General features: G+C 40.9%; 1 protein-coding gene across 1 annotated transcript in view; it reads left to right on the top strand.

Moving 5' to 3' along the window:
- DMD (dystrophin) overlaps nt 1–19,882 on the top strand; it is a 2,099,690-nt gene that overhangs the window by 1,694,981 nt on the left and 384,827 nt on the right. The window contains exon 56 of the mRNA XM_032618871.1: nt 18,821–18,993. Within this exon, the coding sequence (XP_032474762.1) occupies nt 18,821–18,993 (173 nt within the window). The remainder of the gene's footprint in view (nt 1–18,820; nt 18,994–19,882) is intronic.

Below are 19,882 nucleotides of genomic sequence, written 5' to 3'. Positions count from 1 at the left end.
AAATATTTACAATTGTTATATTTTCTTCTTGGGTTGATCCCTTGATCATTATGTAGTGTCCTTCCTTGTCTCTTGTAATAGTCTTTGTCTTAAAGTCTGTTTTGTCTGGGATGAGAATTGCTACTCCAGCTTTCTTTTGATTTCCATTGGCATGGAATATCTTTTTCTATCCCTACACCTTCAGTCTGTATGTGTCCCTAGGTCTGCAGTGGGTCTCTTGTAGACAGCATATATACAGGTCTTGTTTTTGTATCCATTCAGCCAGTGTATGTCTTTTGGTTGGAGCATTTAATCCATTTACATTTAAGGTAATTAGTGATATGTATGTTCCCATTACCATTTTCTTAATTGTTTTGGGTTTATTATTGTAGGTCTTTTCATTCTCTTGTGTTTCTTGCCTAGAGAAGTTCCTTTAGCATTTTTTGTAAAACTGGTTTGGTGGTGCTGAATTCTCTTAGCTTCTGCTTCTCTGAAAAGCTTTCAATTTCGCCTTCAAATCTGAATGAGATCCTCGCTGGATAGAGTAATCTTGGTTGTAGGTTTTTCTCTTTCATCACTTTAAATATGTCCTGCCCCTCCCTTCTGGCTTGCAGAGTTTCTGCTGAAAGATCAGCTGTTAACCTTATGGGGATTCCCTTGTGTGTTATTTGTTGTTTTTCCCTTGCTGCTTTTAATATTTTTTCTTTCTATTTAATTTTTCATAGTTGGATTAATATGTGCCTTGGCATGTTTCTCCTTGGATTTATCCTGTATGGGACTCTCTGTGCTTCCTGGACTTGATTAGCTATTTCTGTTCTCATATTAGGGAAATTTTCAACTATAATCTCTTCAAATATTTTCTCAGTCTCTTTTTCTTCTTCTTCTGGGACCCCTATAATTTGAATGTTAGTGCGTTTAATGTTGTCCCAGAAGTCTCTGAGACTGTTCTCAATTCTTTTCATTCTTTTTTCTTTATTGTGCTCAGCAGTAGTTATTTCCACTATTTTATCTTCCAGGTCACTTACCCATTCTTCTGCCTCAGTTATTCTGCTATTTATCCCTTCTAGAGAATTTTTAATTTCATTTATTGTGCTGTTCATCTCTGTTTCTTTGCTCTTTAGTTCTTCTAGGTCCTTGTTTATCGTTTCTTTTATTTTCTCCATTCTATTTTCAAGATTTTGGATCATCTTTACTATCATTATTCTGAACTCTTTTTCAGGTAAACTGCCTATTTCCTCTTCAGTTGTTAGGGCTGTTGGGTTTTTGCCTTGCTCCTTCATCTGCTGTGTGTTTCTCTGTCTTCTCATCTTGCTTAACTTACTGTGCTTGGGGTCTCCTTTCCGCAGGCTGCAGGTTCATAGTTCTCGTTGTTTTTGGTGTCTGTCCCCAGTGGCTAAGGTTGGTTCAGTGGGTTGTGTAGGCTTCCTGGTGGAGGGGACTAGTGCCTGTGTTCTGGTGGATGAGGCTGGATCTTGTCTTTCTGGTGGGCAGGTCCACGTGTGGTGGTGTCTTTTGGGGTGTCTGTGGCCTTGTTATGATTTTAGGCAGCCTCTCTGCTAATGGGTGGGGTTGTGTTCCTGTCTTACTAGTTGTTTGGCATGGGGTGTCCAGCACTATAGCTTGCTGGTCGTTGAGTGAAGCTGGGTGTTGGTGGTGAGATGGAGGTCTCTGGGAGATTTTCCCCATTTGATATACCGTGGAGCTGGGAGGTCTCTTGTGGACCAGTGTCCTGAACTTGGCTCTCCCACCTCAGAGGCACAGCCCTGACGCCTGGCTGGAGCACCAAGAGCCTGTCCTCCCCACGGAAAAAGAGGAAAAAAGAAAATATATATCGTTGCTCCCAAAGTCCCCCTCCTCAATTTGGGATGATTCTTTGTCTATTCATGTATTCCACAGATGCAGGTGCATCATGTTGATTGTGGAGACTTAATCCGCTGCTCCTGAGGCTCCTGGGAGAAATTTTCCGTTTTCTTCTTTGTTGGCACAGCTCCCAGGGTTCAGCTTTGGATTTGGACCCGCCTCTGCCTGTAGGTCACCTGGGGGCATCTGTTCTTTGCTCAGACATGGCAGGGTTAAAGGAGCAGCTGATTCGGGGCTCGGACTCACTCAGGCCGGGGGGAGGGAGGGGTACGGAGTGCAGGGCGAGCCTGCGGCGGCAGAGGCCGACTTGACGTTGCAGCAGCCTGAGGTGCGCCGTGCGTTCTCCTCGGGAAGTTGTCCCTGGATACCGGGACCCTGGCAGTGGTGGGCTGCACAGGCTCCCGGGAGGGGAGGTGTGGAGAGTGAGCTGTGCTTGCACACAGACTTGGTGGCGGCAGCAGCAGCCTTAGCGTCTCATGCCCGTCTCTGGGGTCCACGCTGATAGCCGCGCTCGTGCCCGTCTCTGGAGCTCGTTTAGGCTGCGCTCTTAATCCCCTCTCCTCGCGCACCAGGAAACAAAGAGGGAAGAAAAAGTCTCTTGCCTCTTCGGAAGGTCCAGACTTTCCCCTGGACTCCCTTCCGGCTAGCCGTGGTGCACCAGCCCCCTGCAGGCTGTGTTCACGCCGCCAACCCCAGTCCTCTCCCTGCGATCTGACGGAAGCCCGAGACTCAGCTCCCAGCCCCTGCCCGCCCCAGCGGGTGAGCAGGCAAGCCTCTCGGGCTGGTGAGTGCTGGTAGGTCGGCACCGGTCCTCTGTGAGGGAATCTCTCCACTTTGCCCTCTGCACCCCTGTTGCTGAGCTCTCCTCCGTGGCTCTGAAGCTTCCCCGTCCGCCACCCGCAGTCTCCATCTGCGAAGGGGCTTCCTAGTGTGTGGAAACCTTTCCTCCTTCACAGCTCCCTCTCACTGGTGCAGGTCCCGTCCCTATTCTTTTGTCTCTGTTTATTCTTTTTTCTTTCGCCCTACCCAGGTACGTGGGGAGTTTCTTGCCTTTTGGGAGGTCTGAGGTCTTCTGCCAGCATTCAGTAGGTGTGCTGTAGGAGTTGTTCCACATGTAGATGTATTTCTGATGTATTTGTGGGGAGGAAGGTGATCGCCGTTTCTTACTCTTCCGCCATCTTGAAGCTCGTCCTTCAGCTTTCTTTTGATTTCCGTTTGCATGGAATATCTTTTTCCATCCCCTCGCTTTCAGTTTGTATGTGTCCGTAGGTCTGAAGTGGGTCTCTTGTAGACAGCATATATATGGGTCTTGTTTTTGTGTCCATTCAGCAAGCCTGTGTCTTTTGGTTGGAGCATTTAATCCATTCACATTTAAGGTAATTATCCATATATATGTTCCTATGACCATTTTCTTTATTGTTTTGGGTTTGTTTTTGTAGGTCCTTTTCCTCTCTTGTGTTTCCCACTTAGAGAAGTTCCTTTAGCATTTGTTGTAGAACTGGTTTGGTGGTGCTGAATTCTCTTAGCTTTTGCTTGTCTGTAAAGCTTTTGATTTCTCCATCGAAACTGAATGAGATTCTTGCCATGGAGAGTAATCTTGGTTGTAGTTTCTTCCCTTTCATCCCTTTAAGTATATCATGCCGCTCCCTTCTGGCTTGTAGAGTTTCTGCTGAGAAATCAGCTGTTAACCTTATGGGAGTTCCCTTGTATGTTATTTGTCATTTTTCCTTTGCTGCTTTCAGTAATTTTTCTTTGTCTTTAATTTTTGCCAATTTGATTACTATGTGTTTTGGTGTGTTTCTCCTCGTGCTTATCCTGTATGGGACTCGCTGTGCTTCCTGGGCTTGGGTGGCTGTTTCCTTTCCTATGTTAGGGAAGTTTTTGACTATAATCTATTCACATATTTTCTCAGGTCCTTTCTCTCTCTCTTCTCCTTCTGGGACCCCTATAATGCAAATGTCGTTTAATGTTGTCCCAGAGGTCTCTCAGGCTGTCTTCATTTCTTTTCATTCTTTTTTCTTTAGTCTGTTCCCCAGCAGTGAATTCCACCATTCTGTCTTCCAGGTCACTTATCTGTTCTTCTGCCTCAGTTGTTCTGCTACTGATTCCTTCTAGTGTCGTTTTCATTTCAGTTATTGTATTGTTCATCTCTGTTTGTTTGTTCTTTAATTCTCCTAGGTGTTTGTTAAACATTTCTTGCATCTTCTCGATCTTTGCCTCCATTCTTTTTCCAAGGTCTTGGATCATCTTCACTATCATTATTCTGAATTCTTTTTCTGGAAGGTTGCCTATCTCCGCTTCATTTAGTTGTTTTTCTTGGGTTTTATCTTGTTCCTTCATCTGGTGCCTAGCCCTCTGCCTTTTCATCTTGTCTGTCTTTCTGTGAATGTGGTTTTTGTTCCACAGGCTGCAGGATTATAGTTCTTCTTGCTTCTGCTGCCTGCCCTCTGGCAGATGAGGCTATCCATCCTGTGTTTTAATAAGCCCCCCAGGTGTTTCTCAAGCTCGCTCAAGTTTGAGGGCCACTCTGCTAGACAGAACACCAATACGTGATGAAAACTCATATTCACAGACATATGTGGATGACATAGAGAAAACAGACCTCTCTCTCCTGCCTCCCATGGACCTTCCCCTCTGTCCACAGAGTTACTCAGCTCTGACTTGTATTCTCATCTTGAGCTTTACTCATGCTTTTCCCTCTACGTCAAATTTTATTTTCCTACGTCTCTCCTGGTCAGCTCCTACTCATCCCTCAAGACCCTATGTCATTTGTGTGATGGCATCTGCTAATCTTGGCAGTAAGGCTAATTGCTCTGTGTTCTCATAGGACTCTGTCTGCTTTGACAGTATTCCGTGGGTTGTGTGTTTGTTTAAGACTTTTTCAGGAGACTGTGGACCCCTTGAAATAAGAAACTTATATCTTATGGTTTTATGAGTGTTTTCAGGTATATAGTTTAGGAGAGACCCCTATCTTTCTGCCAGTCCACAAGAGGGAATAATCAGATAGCCAGAAAGGAACAGGACTCTGACAGAACCAAGCAGAAGGCTTGTTCAGCAAGTCTCTTTATTTTCTACTCAAGATAACATTAATTGTTACACATTACCCCCATTGCCTTCTCAGTCCCTTATTGGTGAGGTTGTTTTGTTTTGTTTTTCTGTTAAACTCTAAACTATATCAGAAATTTGAGCAGAGATTCACTAAAACTATGCAGTTCCTCTGCCCCTTTCTGAGAAGAGTGGACGAAAAACATTTGTCCATGGTAAAGCACTACGGACATGACCTGTTTACCACTTCTCTTTCTTGGGGTAACTAGACTTCTACGTTTGTAATCAAGATCAGTGACAATGATGAAATCCCAGTGAAAAGTTTCCTTTCTTGCCTCAGAGCACTCTGAGGCAGATTTCAACTGTTCTGTAACAGATATTACCATATAGCTCCCATGTAAAAATTCTTACTCTGTAAAATAAATCTGCAAGGACATCCTTTTCTCTGTTCTAGTTCTTTATGAAAACTTATATCGTTTATCTTATGGGCATAGAAAGACCTAAGCCTTCCCGTACCTTACTCTTCTGGTGATAGTTTTTAATTTAATTTAATTTAATTTTTTCTTGGTGGTATATTTTATTTTTTAATTTTTAATTGTTTTTTATTGGAGTAAAATTGCTTTACAATGTTGTTAGTTTCTGCTGTACAATTAAGTGAATCAGCTATATGTATACCTATATCCCCTCCCTCTTGGACCTCCATCCCACCCCTCTGTCCCGCCCATCTAGGTCGTCACAGAGCACCGAGCTGAGCTCCCTGTGCTATACAGCAGGTTCCCACTAGCTATCTATTTGACACATTGTAGTGTATTTATGTCAAACCTAATCTCCCAGTTCATCCTACCCTCCCCTTCCCCACTGTGTCCACAGGTCCGTTCTCTACATCTACATCTCTATTCCTGCCATGCAGATAGGTTCATCTGTACCATTTTTCTAGATTCCACATATATGCGTTAATATACAATATTTGTTTTTCTCTTTCTGGCTTACTTCACTCTGTATGACAGACTCTTGGTCCATCCACCTCACTACAAATTAGCTCAGTTTCATTTCTTTTTATGGCTGAGTAATATTCCATTGTATATATGTGCCACATCTTCTTCATCCACTCATCTGTCGATGGACACTTAGGTTGTTTCCATGTCCTGGCTATTGTAAATAGAGCTGCAGTGAACATTTTGGTACATGACTCTTTTTGAATTATGGTTTTCTCAGGGTATATGCCAAGTAGTGGGATTGCTGGGTCGTATGGTAGTTCTATTTGTAGTTTTTTAAGGAACCTCCATACTGTTCTCCATAGTGGCTGTATCAATTTACAGTCCCACCAACAGTGCAAGAGTGTTCCCTTTTCTCCACACCCTCTCCAGCATTTATTGTTTGTAGATTTTTTGATGATGGCCATCCTGACTGGTGTGAGGTGATACCTCATTGTATTTTTGATTTGCATTTCTCTAATAATTAATGATGTTGAACATCTTTTCATGTGCCTCTTGGCCACCTGTATGTCTTCTATGGTGAAATGATAGCTTTTTAAAATCCACATGTTCTCAGATGAAAGAAGCATCGTCTCATGGACGAAGGCCTAGAATGCCCTGGGATTGCTTCAGTAAGATGTTCAGTTCTGAACTGAATGCTTTGGGAAGGATTAGTAGGTATATAATAGAAAACTCATGGATGAGTTTCTGGGCTCAGCAGAGAAGGTTCCAGGAATGAAAAAGTATCCAAGATATTTTACCAGATACTTTTTTAAATTTAGTTTTCTCATCTATGTCATGTTTCCTTTGGCAGATATGCCTGTGTTACCTACCTTTGTATTAATGTCCACTTACTTAACCCTTTCTTTTTCCTTTCCCTTACAGACTAAAAAAGGAGTAATTGTTCTCTCCCATCACTATCCACTCTATTCCATGAGAGAAGAAAGCTAAATAGGGTGAAGTAACTCCCTAGGCACAGAAGAACCATTATACTCCCCAAAAGAAGTAATTTGGTCTACTTGGTAGTAGATAGAAATTAACTCACCAAAGAACACCAGGGAATCAGACCCAATTATGTCAGCAGGACTTGAGTTAACATCCTGATTCTAGAACCTTCTTTAACATTCAAACTTTATGGATACCTATAATTCATTTTAAAGGTAATATTTCTAAGCTTTAGGCTGGGTACCCATAAATGAATACAGTTGTGTCCAATGTGTGTTTTTAAATTACTTGGAAATTGTCCTCCTATTTAAAGTGAAAGAAAATATAGAAATGTCTTAGATTTATTACATCATTAACCTTTTCTAAACAATTACCTCAGTGCCGGGTTGTTTTGTGGTTGTGGCAGGATATTATGAGGATTTTGGGGGGAGTGGGAGATAGAATAAAGTTGTTCTGCATTTACAGCATCTATAATTAAAACAAGCCAGAGGAAATTAGCTACATGGCTCTTATGATTTCTAGTGTATTATCAAAAATAATTGTGGCACTTTGCCATATATTCTTGCCTTCTTACAGATTGCTGTTGAGATAAGATGAGACTTGACATCAACTAATTGCTTATTTCTAATGCACAATCTTGAACTACAGTGTTTCTCTAGAGGAAAAAAAAGCTCTGTGACAAAGAGATTCAGGAAATAAGAGCTTTTCTAACTTTTAACTCTATACATAACACAGACAAATTGTATAAATAAATATAACCAGATGTGTTGGTTCATGGGAAGATAGTTGCCTATTTTAAGAATAAGAATGTATTCTGTTTGTTTAGAGCCCTTCAAAATGATGAAAGGTATTAGTTCTGAGTTGATTGAGGAGGAATGAATAAGTTAACACCTAGCTGGAGAATAATTCCATTGCCTAGCTATTCTACTCAGAGCATTGCAATATGTTTCTCAATCCAAAGAGCTCACATATGCCTTAATGAGTTAATTATTGTATTGCATTACCTGTAGCCCAAGTCAGAATTCACTTGCTTTCTATCTGAAAGGTAGGGGAGGAATGGGGGGGGGCAGTAAAAAAAAAAAAGAACATAAATTCAGACAGCTCTGTACTGTAATCCTGCTTCTGCCACATGAGAGCTGTGGGATTTGGACAAGTTATTTCATCTCTCCAAATTATAGTTTCCTCAGTTGGGGGCTGAGAAAGCCTACTTTGTAGAGTTGATGTAAAGGATTTATAAGAGGTGTTAAGTATTAGTTTCCTGCCCCATTTCATCCCTCTACTCCACCCTCACCCCGCCCCCCCCCCACACCATCATGGCTCTGCAATAATAAATGTTGCAGTGTCGAAAAGGCCCATCTGGTCTTTCTCAGATAAGGATAGTTATCTTCAAACAGGCTGATTCCTGCACATAATACATCATACAAAATGGAAAGTACCCTCAACATTTCGTATGTGGTTGTCTCTATGAATTAAATGTGCAATCTAGAATTTACGTATAAAGACCTTTCAAGATGACCATTGGCAATGATCTCCTGAAAGATGTCTCATGTAGGAAATGCTCACCCAATTATGAGCAATGAAGCAGTATAACAATATCTGAAAAAGTATTGCAACACAGTATGAGTCTTTTAAATGAGTTTTAGATATATTAGTAAAAAAAGAAAACTCAGCCTAAGGACTGATTTTATTTCCTGTCACCAACATTATGAAGGTATGCCATTCTTTTTTGTAACTCAAATACTAAGCCAAATGAATACAGACATTAGTTCCCCACTGGGTCCGTGGCATCTTAACTTTAAAAACATCCAACGCAGTATTATTCTACCTACCCTTTTCCAGTATTTTGTGTCCTTTAAAACTTACTCCTGCATACTTTGGGAATGCCTAATAGGATATATTTTAGGTAGGAGTGTCCTGATCCTATATGCAGCTTTGGTATCAGTGCCTTAGCCTCGTCATTGTACTTTACTTGGCACCAAGAGGTGAGTGTGTGCATATGTGTGTTTGAAACACAGCATATATAATGTTTGTCTTGCTCCTTATGGAACTTAAAATAACATTTTTATCTTTAAAATGCTTTTGTGAGTAGTTATCACTTGGCCGAATTCTACCTTCCAAAGGTAGAGCAAGAGAAGGATGAAACTGAGTCACACATGCAGCTGTTTTTGTAATTCATGAGCGCTCCAGGAGCATAGCATCCCTCTCCTTACGTCCTCTCTGTTTCTGGAGCCACTGCTCTTTTGGTTCATGAATGGCTGGGGCTGCCTGTCAGCCAAACTTCCTGTTTCCATTCTCTCCCTGCTGCCATTTACCCTGAAAACTGCCCCCTAAATAATCATTTTCAAATCCTTTTTTGACTATGTCATGCCTGCACTGGGACCTGCAGTGGGATCTTATCATTATAGGATCACATATAATCTCCAGGCTGCTTTCGAATCTCTCACTGTCCACTCTGTACCCTTTAAACCCAGTTGTTGACCCTTCACAGCACCACTACCTCTTAGATCCTGCCTACGTTTCTGGCTCTCATCCCTGTGCATCTGGTATTCATTTTCCTTGAAATGGCCCCACGTCTTCTTGGCTATCAAGCTTGGAGTCGTGGAGGAAGGGGAGAGGGGTCCGGAGGGATACAGTTTTAATGAAAGCTCTCAATAGATCAGGCATTAAGTTAGCATTTAGATGCTCTACCCACATCACACTTCATCTAATCTTTGCCTAAACCTTATAAGGTAGATATTATTAGCCCTATTTATGGTTGGAAAAACACAGGCTTTGAAGTATTTTATAATTTGTGCCAAATCACAAAACTCGCCACGGGAGGAACTTTAGAATCTTAAGGGATCTTATGACACTAAAGACTGGGCCCTTTGCACTGTGCGATACTTTGTCGCAATCTATGCTAATTACCCCCATCCACTCCAGGCTTTAAGACATACCCATGTCTTCATGTACTCTTTAGTTATGTGGACCTTTGTAACTCTTCCTCAACTGCTTCAAATCAGATTCCCCACGTAGAGTATAAACTGTAAACATAAAACAAACATTAAAAAATCATCCCCCAAACCCTCCCTTTGATCCTCCATCCCCCTTCAGGTGCTATCTTTTTTTTCATCTAAACTCGGTAAAACTTTTCAATAGTTCTGTGTGTTCAGTTAACCTCCTTAAGTCTTCTTACTCTTACATCTATTTCTTCCTCTCCTCTGAAACTGTTCATATCAAGGTGACCAGTGACCTTCCTTGTTGTCGAATCCAGTAGACAATGTTCTGTTCGAATGTAGCCAATCTCTTAACAGTGTTTGACACTGTTGCCTGCCCCTTTCTTTTAGAAACCCTCCCTCCTGTCTTGGTTGCTATGACACCATAATTTCTTCGTTTTTCTCCTACTTCTTTGGCTCCTCCTTTTCTGTCTCCTTTGCTAGGTGGTCTACCCCTACCTAATCTCTGAATGTTGGCAGTCCTCAGGACGTGGTCCAAGGGCCCTTTTTCTTCTCTCTCTCTCCTTTCTCCCTAAGTATGCTTACCCATTCCTATGGTCTTAGTATCAGTAAGCCAAATGATCCCAGATTCTTAGAGTCAGCCCGGACCCCCGCTCTGAGTTTCACATGTGTATTTGAAACCTCCACTTGAATGACTCACAGCCCCTTCAAAGCATGACATGTGACTAGAACACAAAACTGACTTTTCCCACGGCTTTCACCATTTCAGTAAATGACACTACCATCTGTTGTTCAAGTCAAGAATTTGGAGTTACCATTGAGATAGCCCTTTCCTTTATTCTCATCATCCAGTCCATTAGTATGTGTAAGAAATCCAACATCCAAATTATATCTCACATCAGTCCACTTCTCTCCTTCTGCAGTCACCCGAGTCCAGGCCACCTTTATCTCTTGCCTGGATTAGAGGCCCTGGCCTCTAACTGGTCTTTTTGTTTCCTCTCCTGCCTTCGTTAATCTCCACATAGCAATGTAGTGATTCATTTAAAGCCTGAATGATAACATGTCACTACCCAGCTTTAAAAGCTTCTATTGTTTTCCATTGCACTTGAAATAAAATTCAGACTCCTTACCACGGGACTTCAAGGCCCCACGTTATCTGAAGCCTCTCTTACCTCATCTCCAGCCACATTTCTTTCTCGGGAAGTTTTAGCCAAGATCTTTCCTATCACAGAGCTGATGCAAAGGTCTGCCCTCTTACTTGGGAGGACTTCTGTGCCCTTGGGTTTTCCTATAACTGGTGTCTTCTCATCTTTCAAGTCTCAGCTGACGCTGAACCTTCTCTCATAGATGTTCCTTGACCACCATAACCGAAGAGCACCCATCACCACCATATGTACACCGTTACTCTTATCGTAGCCCCCCTATTTGTTACCTCCAGAGCATTTTCTTACGTTACTGAATACTTGTTTATCTGTTTACCGTATTTCTCCCCTGTTCGTCCTATTTCTCCCCTGTTGATCTTATTTCTCCTTTTATCCTTTTATGCTGTGAACATCAAAAAGGCAGCGGTTTGGGGTTTTATCACCACTGCAGACCTGGGTGCTAGTATATTAAATATTAGGGGGAGGGAGGAAGGAAAGAGAAGAAGGGAGGGAAGAGTGAAGGGAGGCATTAAGGCCTGGGACTACACCTTTCTCACAACGTATGTACTCCCACAGCTCCTATTGAAATCTTGGAGTTAAAATAGGTACCTAATGCATGTTTGTGTGATAAATAAGTATGCAGACTCTTTTGCACTGTGACAGAATAAAAAGAAACGAGGAAAAACAAGATGCAGAAGCAAAAAGATACGTCCCTTATCCAACCTAGTATATCTGAAATGAGCTCTTCAATTTAAAAAAAGTAATTTTCAGAATAGAGTAAACAAGAGGGTCAGACAAGAAGAGAAAGCATCACGTGTCACGGGAGTTTGGGATTGCTTAAGGCAGTCTGACAGATGGGAGTTTGCTCCGTTTCCTCTGGGGTAATCCACTCTAGGCCGGGTATTTTTAAAGATTAGATTTTGAAATAAAGCTTTGCACCTGGGAATGTACCGAGGCAGGAGAACATATCCCTTCTCTCCACTGTTGTGGTGCTTAAATGTGAGAATTTTTGAACAAGATATGAAAGCAAAGACAACAAACCCTGCAGGATAATAGTCTCTGAGAACCTTAATAACAGCCATTTTTAGAGCAAAGCCTGTGGACTCCTAAATCCATAGCTGCTCGTTTAAGATGCATTGCGATGCAGTGGACCTGAAAACACACTCCTTATCTACCTAGAGCAACCAGGCTCCAAGCCAAACGGCAGTCCTCAAATTAACTCTTGTTTATCTCGGGATGACAACTCTCCTGCTTTTAAAAGAAATGCAATGGCCACATATAGAAGAGAAAAAAGGAGTCACACACTGTGAATCTGTATCCAACTGCATTTCCTGTGCGAGTTAGGAACCTCTGGTGGTTAGATTAGAATTCTTAGAAAGTCAAGATTGTGGGTCCAGTTCCTTTGTATGGGTGCTTCTCAAAAATCCATTAGGAAGGATAATTCTGTTTTGTTTTCCTAGTTTTAATTTCCAATCCATAACAGACTGATACTTTTGTAACACGCAATAAATTACTTTTAAAAATTACAAAAACCAGACACAAAATGCAAGCCCATGCTTTTTATTTTTAGATTGCTATAAACGTTTCTAAAGATTTACTCTCAATTTCTGTTCTCATGATGGACCGTGTGCGTGTGTGTGTGTGTGTGTGTGTGTGTGTACTCCAGAACCTCAAGTATTTAGAGCCAATGTTTAACAAATCATGTTGGGTAACCAAGCTAAGGGAGTTTTACTTTTGCATGTTTGTTTTATTTAACTTCTTTAAAGCATCAACACCTTTTCAGAATAACTACGTTGGGTAAGTTCATCTAAAGAGTTTTACATACACTGCTTTCTTCTTAGAGTTCACTGAACATAAATCTACCTTTTTCTGGCTCGTTCAGGATCATTAACATTACTTATTTTGCTTTGCTTTAAAGTTAGGTGATGCCTTCAAGGGCTAATAATATATGTAGGGCTATTAGTTTTCACACTTGTGTGACCCTGGTCAACTCTGAGTGCCTGCAGCTCCTTTTACACCTTTCTGGTTCTGTCAGGTGTCACTTCTTGCCGCTCTCAGTTTAGCCCTTAAGGATTACTTCTCTCCATTTTGGATCTTCTGTTTCTGACCTTTTAAGTTCTTAGAAATCAGAACATCACTTTTCTTTTTTTTTCCTATTAAGCTTATTTGAATTAGGCAAAAATTACCAGTAAAGAGGAACTAATGACCTTATCATTATTCACATACTAATTGCTTTCAGCAAAGATTAGAGATGGTGTGTCCGTAATGATTAATTTTGTGGGGAGGTTTGGTCGCTTACTCTTCCTGTGTCTTTTTGTTTGTTTTATTGCTTACTCCTCAGTTATATTCAAGATAAGGAGGTTATCTTTTTAAATTTTTATTATTTTATTTTATTTTTTTGCGGTACGCGGGCCTCTCACTGTTGTGGCCTCTCCCGTTGCGGAGCACAGGCTCCGGACGCGCAGGCTCAGCGGCCATGGCTCACGGTCCTAGCCGCTCCGCGGCATGTGGGATCCTCCCAGACCGGGGGCACGAACCCGTGTCCCCTGCATCGGCAGGCGGACTCCCAACCACTGCGCCACCAGGGAAGCCCCGAGGTTATCATTTGATGAGTTCTTTTTTAGCGACAGATAATTCCATATACATAGGAAAGAGAATATGTGGAATCTATTATCCCTGATGTTTTGGAATAGTATCATAACCATTTGTTTGGATAATAAAAAGAGATGTGTAGTAGTAACTAATTCTTGGCATCTTCCTTCTTTATTTTTCATCTTATAAAAGTAAGACTTTCATAACTTTTCATATTCTTCCCTGGTTGTCTTACTACTTTCGATCACCATGGATCATTCTACTTGTCAAATGAGATGGTACAAATTTAATCAATAATCTCACCTTTGTCCTTTACTTTTCTTTATAAACTTCTGTTCTCAGTAGCTTGCTGAAAGAAGGTCTTTATCCTACTTAGTTTAAGGACATCGACTATATTCTACCTGTTTCTTCTCAACAGTCATTGTCTATTCCAGTCAGGCCGTGTAGTTCATTGTACCTGCTCGTAATCCAAACTCCTTGCCACGTTTTTGCCATTTCCAGGCTTTTCTCACTTGGAATACCCTCTTCCTCTTCCCTTCACCTTTCTCAATCCTATCCATCCTTCAAGGCTCAAACGAAGTTCCATGACTTTGTAAAGTCTGTTTCTATCACTTTCTTCCCCACACTGATTCTCTTATAATAGAAATCCTTTCATTAGCTATTACTTATTAAAGGCTTATTGTGTTCTAGATGATGTTCAAAGTATTTCACAAAAATTATGCCATGTAATATTCCAAATAACCCAGCAGATAGGTATTATTATTTAATATTTAGTGAAGCCGAGGAGATTAAAGAGTCTAAACTTATGCAGCTAATAAGGGAAAGAGAAGGAAGAGACCAGAATTATGTCTGTTTAACTGCACTTTCCCATTAGTTTTCCCTGGAGGCTGAGAAAGGGGACTTATGACAGAAGTAGGCTAGATGCTCAGAAAAGAAGGCATGGTGAGATCTGAAAATGCTCTCCAGGAAACACAATACTCCCTACTCCTAAAACTGCCTTGTAAGCATATAAGCATACTGCTTGCCTCACATCTGAACTTTCTTGATATTCACAGTTGAAATTTGCTCCATAATTATACTTAACTCTAGGCTATATGTCTCTTTCTGAGGGGAGGGGCTGCATATTATTTTGCCATTGGCGCCCATTTTCTCAATTATTTTATGCTCTCTCTCTTGTATTGGATATATCTGTCCACTACTTTAGATATGTTTAACAGTCTCCGTATTAATAAGATGGTAAAGTTACTCTTTGAGTACTGGAAACAATGTTAGTCTGCCTTGTGCTGGATTTGCTGAAATTTAAGCAGGACTAGTATTAATAGGAAACATTTTTTAATTAATAGGAAAAAACTCAGAGGTGATACAGCCTAGTGGGTAAGAGCCCAGTCCCTGGAGTCTGACGGCCTGGGTTTGAAATTTCGCTGTATGGTTTATTAGCTGTGTGACCTTGTGCGGTTTTTACTGAGCCTCTCTGTAATTTCATTCTCTTATGTGTGAAGAGAAGATATTAATAACGCCTGCCCTGGAGAGTTACTGAGAGGATTAAATGAGCGCATGTATATACAGTGCTTTAGAGAAGTGTCTGTTGTAAAGGAAGTCTTATATATGTTGTTGCTGTTACTGCTGCTGCTGCTTCTGTCGTTATGTAACAAATCCTTTTTCCCTATCCGTTAGTTATTGTTCTTCCTAAAGAACGCAGTCACAAAAAGAAGAGAAAACTTATATTGATCGTAGCAGCTAAGGCTTGAGTGATCTTTTCTCGTTAGGTCAGAAGTGAAATAAGACTACTAAAAAATATCTGTGAAAATTACTTTTTGTCCAGATTGGGTCTCCTCTGAGAACTCGATTCTCCATTCTAACCTCCTGCTTTTCTGGGGCCCCTGAGTCTAAGGTTAATCTTAGGATAAATGCCATCATGGTAATTTATGCAGATATGAGTGTGCTCCTTCCTAAGTGCCCTGTCAATGTCTCCCTCCCCACCTAGGACTCATGCTGCCTACTTGTACTAAAAAATCTCCACTACAGCAGGCCAACTTCCTAAAGAAAGCCTTACGGTCCTCACCGATACTCACCTCCCTTTTAGAGCAACCTACCTGAGTCCTGTATCTTGACGGAATCCCTGCCAGCCCGCCATCCCAAAGGAGCATGGCCAAACTACGTTTATGCTGATATGTCAGGTCATGACTTCCTGTAATGTTCACATGACTCTTTTAGACAGAGGAGTGAATTACTGCCCGGAGAATTTCTGTTCTGGCAGCGGGGATATTTTGTAGCAGACTTTTCCCAGGGCAAATAAGTTTTTCTCACGGGTGGTCCCACATGTCCAATTGCAAAATGAAAAGTGAAAAGGGTAGTCAGGACTCCATTTTTCATTTTGAACAAATCAATCCACGTGGGTAAAGTTTAATCAAAATCAGTAATGCCGTCTTTCCGTGTGCTTTAACCTCAGTAGTTGTTTCCCCTTGTTAGCAGTAGCCTTGCTCAGCTTCGGTAACTACTGTCTGTTATAGCCAGTGCTTACAGCAGCAAGTGGTGTGTGGAGACAGCCTAAGATCTTCTAGAGTCGAAAGAACTGGATCCATTGCCCACATTTAACACTTTTGGCAAGTCAGTTAAACATCTCTGAGCCTCAGTGCTCTCATCTGTAAAACAGAGAAAATATTATGTATTTCACTGGGTAAGGAGTAGGAATAAGTAAAGCGATACACGTGTAAGTGCTTTGTAAACTGTAAAGTCCTTTACTTTGCATGTGTCCTTTGTTGCTCTACACTACCATCACAAACTAGAGAAGTAATACTGAGTTAAGAGCTACCTTCCTGCCAATGCTAAGACTTCACTTCAGCTACTTCTCAATTTCCAAGGGGAGGAATTTTAATCCGAGTACGTATGAGGTCTGGCAGGAAATTGTCAACGTGTAGTTGTTAATATGAACGACTTAAACAAAAAGTGCATACTAGATTTTAGAAAAAGTAAAGGCATAACTGTCTCTTGCCTTCCTCTTAGATTTCCCACAGTGCTAAGGCTAGACAAATAACCAGTCCTCAGCAAGCACTGGTTTATCAATTTTATATTCATTTTTTTTCTCGATGATACAACAAGGATGTTTAAATTCAGGGCAGTGTAAGTGGCAAAGATGAAAATTAGCGAATTTCATGAATCCACATCCTATTTATGCTTGGGAAGACCTCTCATTTATTCAGCAAAGTATTGTTGACTTCACGATACACATAATCTTAAGGAACTATTGACTGAACCTGGGTCTCTGCTATAAACGCAGGACATAAAAATTCAAATGTACTATAATTTATATGCATGCTAATGTAGAAAGCTGATTGTATTAGTCAAAATATCTTAATTTGTTGACAACAAAAGGTTTGGTCTTAATTCCTTAAGTGTGTACTCCGAGGCCAAGTTTTAGGTAGCAAACCACATAAAACAAGAAGAAAAGTAAAGTAAAAGAGAGAAGTGGGGGCATTATCTTGATAACTTGGATCTGTTTGGTTTTTATTCCTGAATTCTTTAGATATATTAACCTCAATTTTCTCTTTCACTGAAGAAGTAGCAAATTCAGCAGGGTATGTTTTTCCATGTAGGTACACAAAGATAAATTGGATATATATTTGATCAAGCTCCATTCAGCAAGAAGCCCAATACTGGTTTTCTATCACATCAGCTAGTTTCAGAATCAGGCTATTTCCTTCCAAAACAAGCCTGTTTTTGATGGGATAAAGATAGATGCTCCTCGATATGTTTTAGTATTTCTATTCTTTCAACTCCAGATGGGGTTTATCCATATTCCCCTCCTGTCTTCCAGTCGAAGGCAATGAGACAGAATTCTCTTTCGAGTCCATCGGTGATACTTTGGCTGCCAGAAATAGTGACAGGAGACATTCATCGTCCATCTCCCTGCATCTAAGAGGCTGCGACTGAAAACACAGGCCACTTCTTCAGACTTTGTAACATGTTATTGCTGCCACTTTTCCTTCCTTACTTTAGAAGAGTAATTTAATTCAATTTTAGAAAGGGGGGGGGCATTTTCTAGTTACACAGATCAATCCAGTTGTTCGGAGCTTCAGAATGAATTTTTAAACTTGTTAAACAGAAGCATACAAATCTCTAAAAGCAAGTCAGATAATGTACAAAGCCTCCATTCATTGTGTAGGCAGAAAGGAATGCTGGTACCCGGCAGCTCTCTAAGGAATGTTCCTTTGGCTTTGACCGTTCTTCTGGGAACAAGGAGGGAAACACATATAGAAAATGAATTTATAATGTCTCTGGCTTATAATGGAAAAATGATAAGAAAAGTTGGCTGTTTAACATAAACTATCAGTTGCATATTCCAGGCCTCCTCTCTTTGGGGTCCCTCCCACATCCACAGGCCTGGCTACCGTTTAGTGAGGAGTACAAAGTGACCGTTTATTATTATTGACTGATGAGGCCTGTGGTCTGAAATTCATTCTGTCAACAGAATGTAAGCGAAGTTGGCATTTTAAAGCAGGGCTCTTTCAGTCGCTGGGTTTTCTCGGGATTGCTATGCAACAGGATCAGTGCTGTAGTCCCCGGTTCAAGCTGAAAATGTTACACAGGAAGACATACCATGTAAAGGTCAGATTCTTCTACTATGATAATTTTCTTGATCTGTGTATATACAAATGAGGTTGAAATCATCACTTCTTATCAGAGTCCTATGGACTTTCCACCTGTTGAGCCTTAAAATGTGATGGTATTTTAAATGGGAAGTCTTGCTAATAAATGTATGGTGCTGTAATAATTGTGTGATGCTGTTTTACCAAGGTGAACTTAATGTGTATTGTCAAGAAGATTCTCTCCTATGATCAAATCCCATTAATGTGCTGGTGCCATGGGCCAAGTACAGCCTTGTTTATTAGTCTCTCCATGCTTTTGTGGTCCGAGTCAATTCTACGGATTACTATGTGCTTGGAAAATATGACTTGACCCATAGTGTAATACAATGATTGGCACTGTGGTGCACTTTATCACGGAGTTTTATTTCCTGTCACTTCCATGAAATAATGTATTTTTTCCATGGACTAGAAGACATAAGTTATGAAATTTATAAAGTTACAAATGTATTATGTCCCGATTCATAATCTCAAGGAATAAATTTATTATTCCTAATTAGATGCCCACTTTCAATCTACATAGCGACATAAAGAGATGATACACCAAGAAAAATGAGTTGGAGGTGTATCTTCTTGTTAGTTGAACCAACTGAAATCCCTTTTGAGCTAATAGTCTATTTTTTGCAGTTCTCCAAATTCACAGTCACAGCCGGTCTCTTTTGTTTGGTAATTCTGCGTGTGTTCTTCTTCCTGATGCCCTGTAGGACCTCCAAGGAGAAATCGAAGCTCACACAGATATCTATCACAACCTGGATGAAAATGGCCAAAAAATCCTGAGATCCCTGGAAGGTTCTGATGATGCGGTTCTGTTACAAAGACGTTTGGATAACATGAACTTCAAGTGGAGCGAGCTGAGGAAGAAGTCTCTCAACATTAGGTAAGAAAAGATCCGGAACAACAAAAAAAGGCCAGAAATGAATTAAAATGGCAACATGCCCCTCACTTGCCTAGCACAAGTAGCTAATATCTCATATGTTTATGTAAATCCCCCAATTTCAGAATGATTTATTTTATTTTGAATAAATGAATCATTTATTTGCTCAGTATGGAGGTGATACTTGAGGGTTCAGATGAGATTAGAATGGTGCTATGTTATAACCACGGGAGACATACTTATTAAGACATTAGAGTGAATTCAAATGAGGAACACAGCTATCCTGATTTCATAGTGTCCTCTCTTGGTTTATCACAGGGTTATTCAAAAAATGATAAAACTAACGTCTGTTGATTATGGAATTCTTTCTTTGGCATTATTCTAAATGCACGTGAGGACCTTCTTTAAATACCCATAATACGTTATAATTAACATTGTAAAGGAGACCTCGCCATAGCTCCCACAGCCAAGGAGAGATTATAACAACTGCCTGCCTTTTGCTTCCTCTCAGATTGTGTTACCGTATACCCTGTAAACTAAGCCTTTAGCTGTTCTGTACACACCTCTTTTGTAATTTGCCCTTTCGTGCATCGCAGCATTCTCTTGAGAAGTTAATGAAGGTGTCTCAGCATTGTTGTAAGGAGGGCGGAGTGAAGCTCTTGCTGTACCTGTTTTGCACTAGTTCAGTGGAGGGGCAAAGAGCAGAGAGAGGAAGTGAAGTGCCCAGGGTCACCTAAGTGGCATGGGAGGTACAGGGAGTGGAAGTCAGGCTTCCTGCTTTCTAATCAGTTGCTTTGCCTAATTCACGTCTCTTTATAAAAGTACCTTGTGTTTTCTTCTGTGTCTAGAGGAGCAGTGGTAGTGGAGGGAGGTAGAAGAGGACTCGTGGAAG

The sequence above is a fragment of the Phocoena sinus genome, chromosome X (genome assembly GCF_008692025.1).
Source record: "Phocoena sinus isolate mPhoSin1 chromosome X, mPhoSin1.pri, whole genome shotgun sequence".
In the NCBI taxonomy this organism is placed as follows: Eukaryota; Metazoa; Chordata; class Mammalia; order Artiodactyla; family Phocoenidae; genus Phocoena; species Phocoena sinus.
This window is presented reverse-complemented; position numbering and strand designations above follow the sequence as displayed.